The sequence below is a fragment of the Nematolebias whitei genome, chromosome 6, assembly GCF_014905685.2.
Source record: "Nematolebias whitei isolate Nwh7 chromosome 6, NemWhi1, whole genome shotgun sequence".
In the NCBI taxonomy this organism is placed as follows: domain Eukaryota; kingdom Metazoa; phylum Chordata; class Actinopteri; order Cyprinodontiformes; family Rivulidae; genus Nematolebias; species Nematolebias whitei.
The window spans coordinates 20,690,588-20,697,622 of NC_056503.1; the positions used below are offsets into that span (position 1 = coordinate 20,690,588).

Sequence of the window (7,035 nt, forward strand, 5' to 3'; positions counted from 1 at the left end):
GTTTCCTGTCTGAGGCCAGAGTGAATGATCTGAATGTTTCAGTGAAATCAGTTTACAAAATCTGAACCATAAAGAAATAATTATTTCTAGTTTATGACGAATTCTTTCAGGGCACACCCTTTATTAAAAGCTTTTATTTTGAAAGTCAGCTGAGGTGGAGTTAACCAGCGGGTCTTATTTACACCTACTTTTAACTACATTTAAACTTCCATAGAGATGGAGTTCTGATTTCCTGCTGATCTGTGGAGTTTTAAATCCTGGTGGAGTCCTTTAATGTCGGCCTGACTGAAGGCGTGCACGTCTCAGCGGTGCGTCTCGTGGCCTACATCTCAGTTTAATCACACACATGAAACAGGAGGTAAAAAGTCAGCCGCTGCACCGTCACTTCTCCACGCTAACGATGTGCTCAAAGGAACATCTTCAGTCCGATCAAACCAACAGGGTGGACGTTTCTCTGGGCCTGAAGAGCGGGTTTGTTTTAAAGTGCACCAACAGGGGGCGCTGAGGCACCAAACAAGACTAATGAGTTCTGTTTGATCTCATATTTATTTCAAGCTAAAGCACCAGATAAAAAAAGATACAGCAGCAACATGTAAGCTTTAGCCTGGTTTAATAAAAATCTGAATAAAGACATCTTTGAAAACAAAAATAAACCACAGACAAGTTGAGACAGTGCAAAACGATCTTCTGCAGCGTAAAAAATTAAAAAACAAATATCAAATGAAAGAAACGACAAAAATCATCTAAACAATAAAGTGCATGTTCTGAGAAAAAGCCCCTCTTGGTTGTAGTTTGAAGTCTGAACAGGGAACGAGGGTCACGCTACAAACAGTTCTATAAAAAGGAGGCGCACGTACCGAGGCGCACGTACCGGAGCCGCTTCAGTCTCAGTCTGCACATTCATGTCCGACTGCCCAGAACTCCAGTTAAACTAACATCCAGTGCTTTCCACGTCTCACCGCACACACAGGAGACACACGCGCCATGCTGCCTCTTTCAGACCGCTCCGCTCCGGTTGCTCCGGTCCGGCCCGGTGAGGTCACATGGTGTTGTAGAGCAGACATCTTTGTTTCCTCTCTGCAGAGGCTTTACGAGAGCGCCTTGATGAGTGTCCTCTGCCCTGCTGACAGGAAGCAGAGCCCGCACTGTTACAATCTACTTCATCGCTCCCACACACCTCACCTCTGTCCTCCTGTGTGGAGGAGGTGGAGGAGGAGGAGGAGGAGGAGGAGGAGGAGGAGGAGGAGGAGGAGGAGGAGGAGGAGGATGTGCCATTGAAGGATAAACCTGTTTTTTCAGAAAAACTGTTCAGACTAAGCACTTTCTGCTTCTTCCAGGTGTCATCTGAGTGAGGCTGGGTCAGGGAGGAGGAGGGGGGGCTGTGGGGGTGTGACCTGGTTTGTGGCCTCAGGTCCAGCTCCAGGTCCAGGCTCAGGTCGTCGGCTGACAGCTGCAGACAGTCCAGTTTAGCTAAGGAGGCCGACCTTTTCATGAATGAAGGAGGGGTGAGGCCTGCCTGTCGCATTCGAGCCTCCAGCTCGACGGTTCTGTGCCACCTGGCTGGTTCTGAGGGCCCCCTGCATTCCTGTCCGTCTCTTAGCTGCTGCCTATGTGCCGGGCCTGGAGGGTCGTGTCCTGGCTCAGTGTCCATGGTGTCTCTCAGCCCCGGAGGCTGCTCCAGGTCTTGTGCTTGGCTGTCGGTATCGTCCAGGCCGACCCCCTCCTGAAGGAAGGCCTGCAGCTCTCGAAGCGTGTGCTGGATCCGCTCAAGCTCCTGGCTACTGTGGACCAAACGGCTCTGAGCCTCACAGTCGGGCCCACAGGCCTGCCTCATGTCCTGGAGACAAGAGTCCAGCCCTTGGTCTGTACTGGACTCCTGTACCGTCACTCCATCCACGGTCATGTGACACAAAGCAGCCGGACTCTTTTGGGTTTGGTGGAGCTGGTCCTGCCTGTGAGACGGGGCTGAGGTATCTAGAGATGATTCTTCCTGCGATGATGTCACAGCTTCACCATTTATGGGCATGCGCACCAGGTTAGTGACTCGGCTGAGATGAGAGTTCTGGGAATGGGACAAGTCTTGGACTTTGTCCGTCCTTGAGGACTGAAGCACCGTCTCAGACTCCGTGTGCGTCTCTTCGTCTTTGGGTGTAGCAGAAACAGCCGTGTTCCCTCCCTGAGTGCTGCTGTGTCCTGCAGTGTGCAGGGGGTCTGGACTTTGGGAGCACCGGGTCAGTCCAACAGGAGGCTGTTCGGCGCTGGGGGAGTGCAGTGGAGACCGCTGAGATGCCGCCATGTCCTGCTCCCGCCTCAGCTTCTGCTCCAGCTGCTCGGTGGCCCGCCGCACCGAGCCCGCCGCCCAGTCCGCCAGGACTTTAGAGTCCTCTGCCTCCTCCTGAGGGTCCCACTGCACAGTCTGAGGACTGGGAGAGGAGGCGGCAGACTGTGATATGGCTTCCATTTCAATGACGATGTGGCGAACTGACACTCCGTTGTCCTTGTGAGTGGGACGGGTCGGATCAGGACTTGTTCCGTCACAGGAGTCGGACCCAAGAGACGCCTGGAAGACAAAAACAGATTTCATTAGAATCAGGAGTCCTCCACATGTCACAGATTTATCAGACCGGCTCCAGCTGGAGAACTGAGCTCTAATTTATGTCAGAACCTGAACAAGCAGCGGAGCGGCACCGACGGCAGAACGAGGGCCGTCAACACAAACATCTTTACAGAACGTCACGCAGAACTCCAGGAAACCAGGTTCCCCAGGAGGATGTAGAACCTGAACGGACTCTGACTCAGAGTGGAGTCTCTAACAGGAGACTGACGGCACTGACAACAACTTTACTTTTCACTCCAGTTTGTAAAGTTTAGTCTGTTGGTAGGTTTATAAACTGACCCTGTTAAAGCCAACCCTGTCTGTCTGTTAGCAAAATATCTCAACTGGACAATTGCTGAAACACTCTGTGCAGATGTCACCGTCACTGAAGGATTTGAACAGTGAATGTTTGTAGTTTTCATTGAGTGTTTTTCTGGACTGGAATTGAACAGAGAATGGAAGTAAGCCTAAATGTTTTTAACACACAATGTCCCACTAGGCCTGTCGCCATAAACAATAAATCAATTAATCGCATGAAAAATTAAAATTATCAACCTCATTTTTATTTATTGGCTTCATCGTTTCTCCGTGTCTCTCTCTTTCTGTTGAAGACACTGGACGACAAAAGGCTCAACTCCGGTGTTCTTCACTGACCCTTCCCGTTCTCTTTAAAATTTGTTTTATTGATCCAAAATCACGTTTTTGGATCGATAAAAGCAGCTAAGCCGAGAAGCTAAGCTAAGAGCTAAGCCGAGAAGCTAAGCTAAGAGCTAAGCTAACGGGTCGACCTCGGGGAAAAAACCTCCGTCTTGTCGAAGCTCCAAAATTCATTGTTGAAACTCGTGCCTTCGTGTAAAATGTTGTTTTTCTCTGTAAAAAAAGTCTGAGAACTTGTTTACAGATTTTTTTTTTAAAGCTTTATGTGAAAAATGCTATGCTAAAGAGCTCAAACCACATTGAGCGTCCGCCATTTTGAGAACCGAATAAAGGAAGGAGACAGCCCATGTCACGTCAAGGGGCCTCCCTCCCATTTTTATTAAAGACACGCTGCTCGCTCCCTCATTATCCATCCTTCAGTTCAAACTGTTTTACTGCCATCTGGTGGTCAAAAAAGGTACTAGATGCAAAACAAATTAACCAACATTTCTTCTTAAATTTGACAGTAATTACCAATTATTGTCAAATTTCAAACAATATTATTGTTTATCGCAATAATTTCTGAGACAATCGTCCAGCAAAATTTATTATCGTGACAGGCCTATGTTCAAGTAGAGAGGAGTTAAGAGTGTGGAGGAGAACAGAGGGAGGTGTTTCGTTTGTTGCTCGTCTGAGGCAGTTTGGAAGGAGCAATTTTTTCCTCCAACAAGTGCAATGGTGGAGCCAGGGAGTGGCCAAAGGCGCTCTTGGCCCCTCATAGATTAATTTTCGGCCACCGCAGTTTTTGATAGGGACGTTCTTATACTTGGATGCCGCCACACACTAAAGTGGAGGTTGGTACCGGCCATGTTTACATCACGGACCGATGGACTGATTGAAGGTATTTTCCAACTTGCCTCTTCGCTCTGCGACAGGGAACCACCACTGGATTAACTTTAGGAACCATCCCAATTTAAGGTGCCTGCTGAAGCTAATCAACCTTAGCGAACTGAGAAACTGTCAAATATGCACACATTGAACTAATATAATGTGGAAGTAGCTGAGAGTCGTTAACGAAATATATTCTAAGATCTAAAACAAGATCACATGTGATTGAATATAATGTTATTTTAAAGTTTTGACTAAAACCGGCTCATTTCTCATCATAAGATCTTCTAGGTTAAAACTCTGGGCGATATGCGTTACTTCCAGGAACGCTGGGCCTCTACCTGATGTTGAAGAGATCCACCGTACCCTCTGCTTGTTTTTATGAGGTATGAAGCTGAATTATTTGATCAAAATTAAAAACAATCAACAAACCTTCACTGGACTCATCTCCTGCTCCTCCTCCTCGCTGACTTCCTCTCCCTCAGGTGACAGTGGTGTCCTCTGCTCTCGCCTGTCCTGAGCCAGGCCCAGGAACTTCTCCCTGGCAGAGAAGAAGTCCATGTTGTCCACGCTGTGATTGGACGAGCCGTCGGCCTTGCCGCGGCTGTTCGACAGACTTCCTATCTGCAGCTCGCTGGGGTTGTTGTTGTCATCCTTCAAAGCTAGAACCAGAGGTAGAGGGCTGTGTTCGTCACTGCTGAGGTCCAAAAAACATTTATTTAGCAAGTCCGAGTCACTGGATCCCAGAGTGAGAGGAGAGCTTTCCCCTGAGCTGCAAGTCTTCGACAAATTCAGCTCCTCTGGTTCGTATTTAGGCACTGAAATGGACAGGTGAGTGGGAGGTCGCCGAGGAGTCCGCCGGAGCTCAGGAGTGGGAGGTAAGATGAGGAGTGAGGGAGGAGGATGTGGCAGAGCTACAAGCACCGTGACAGCCATGCTGGCTGAACTGTTCAGTCTCTCCTCTGGGATGATGGTGGCTGCTCGAGGTCTGGGGAGGACAGGAGGAACGGAGTCTTCAGAGTCCAGCCTCACCTCCTCCCGAACCTCCGACTCCCCCATGTCGTTGCAGACAGAGACAGAGGTGGGTGCGCTGTTTGTTTTGGAAGAGTTTTTGGGTCCGGCGCCAAGCGCCTGCAGGACGGCCACACCCAGGAAGTGGTGTAAGGAGGTGGTGTTGTTGTGCGAGTCGGAGCGGACCAGAGAGGGGGATGAAGTTTTACGGATGGAGTCGGGCCGGTCTGACAGGTCGCTGTCAGAGTGAGACCTCCAGAGCTTGTTGTGCCGCTGTTTACTGTAGAGGAGGACAAACCGTTAGCTTCAAACATGGAGCAAACCCAACGGCTGTTTGTGTACGGAACCGACCTCGCCAGCAGGATGCCCTGGTACTCCTCCAGCTGCTTCATGAAGGATGGGTTGGGTTTGGTGACAGCACGTCTCTCTTTCACATAGTCGAAGGCCGTGTCCAGATCCCAGCCGTACTCCTTCATGGCGTAGGCGATGACCGTGGATGCGGAGCGGCTCACACCCATCTTACAGTGAACCAGACACTTCACTCCAGCTTTCCTGGGGAGACGAGAAAGAGAAAGCTTTACAACAAGTACTATGGGGGGGGGGGGCACAAAAGTGTGCAGACGCTTACTTGGCTTTGGTGATGAACTTGTAGGTATCGTTCCAGTACTCCAGCAGGTTGGTGGCCTCCTCGTCGTAAACTCGGATGTTGTGGTACTCAAACATCCCCGGGAAGAAGTTGTCTATTTCCCTGGTCACATTCAGGATGTAGCGCACTCTGCGTCAGACACACAGAGACGAAGGATTACTGGGACCAGTTTATTATAAAAAGAACACTGTATAAACTATAAATGAGAATTTTATTCTAGGGGTGTGTCCCAAGCACTGAAAAAGATGCTGGCTCAGCATCGAGAGGAAAGAACTGCTTCATCAGGAGGTGGGGATGGGAGTGTTGAATATTTGAAGAACAGCTGATTAATTACTGGACAGATTCAAAAAGTGTTTCTGCTGAAAATTCCTGCTCTGAATGTAAACACCACAGAGAACCAGTGTGTGGTGTTTACATTCTTAAAGATGTGATTAGGAGGATGGATGTGCTTCTGTGATCCACGAGACAAGCTCCCTTCTTCTTTGGGAATTCAATGACTGACCGCGTGTGCGTTTGACTAATTAAGAGTCTGCAGACTGGATTAATTAGGAGCCCTGAAAGTTCTGATCTCTCACCCGCTGTTCTGCAGCTCCTCTAGGTTGGAGGCGTTCCACTCAGAGCCCTGCAGAAAAACACGCCCAGTCAGAACCACAACTTCTGGAGAAGACGGGTCAAAATCAATGAGGACATTCTTGTATAACAAACTAAAGCGAAAGACAAAAACAGCACAAATATGTACAGTAGTCTGGACATGTCATCTGGTGTTTCCATATAAAATCTAAATCCTATAATTCTTTAAAAGAATATATATACAAACCAAGAACAGTGTATGCTGAGAAATGAGAGTTGAAACAGTTTTGGCCAAATCTTAAAGGGATCTCAGACTTATTGCACATATTGGTCTTAATGTGATATCACTTCTCTTTTCTACTAAAAGTTTTTGTTGTTTGTGACACGTGAAAACTCTTAATTACTTAAAAAAATTATGCACACCTACTACATTTTTCACAAATGAATTTCAACATAATTTTACTGCCGCAATGCATTCTGGGATGACGGAAATCACTTGTAGTGGAGACAAAAACAAAAGGAGTCAAGGCTAAAAAGGTTATAACGTGAAAACAGTTTTATTTTATATTAGCACTTGAGCACTAAATATGGGTCCAAACGATCAAACGTAATCAACTTGTGATGTTTAATTTATTAGCTCTGGAGCTAACACTACATATATTAGCTTCAGAGCTAACACTACATATAT

General features: G+C 47.8%; 1 protein-coding gene across 1 annotated transcript in view; it reads right to left on the reverse strand.

Annotated features, from left to right (window-relative positions):
• Positions 1–1,039: 1,039 nt before the first annotated feature.
• Positions 1,040–7,035, reverse strand: part of LOC119411573 (protein phosphatase Slingshot homolog 2) — an 18,496-nt gene continuing 12,500 nt past the window's right edge. Inside the window, exons 10-15 of the mRNA XM_037678527.1 lie at positions 6,353–6,399; positions 5,760–5,906; positions 5,483–5,683; positions 4,553–5,411; positions 1,322–2,560; positions 1,040–1,123 (exon numbers count right to left, since the gene is read on the reverse strand). Of these exons, the coding sequence (XP_037534455.1) occupies positions 1,040–1,123; positions 1,322–2,560; positions 4,553–5,411; positions 5,483–5,683; positions 5,760–5,906; positions 6,353–6,399 (2,577 nt within the window). The remainder of the gene's footprint in view (positions 1,124–1,321; positions 2,561–4,552; positions 5,412–5,482; positions 5,684–5,759; positions 5,907–6,352; positions 6,400–7,035) is intronic.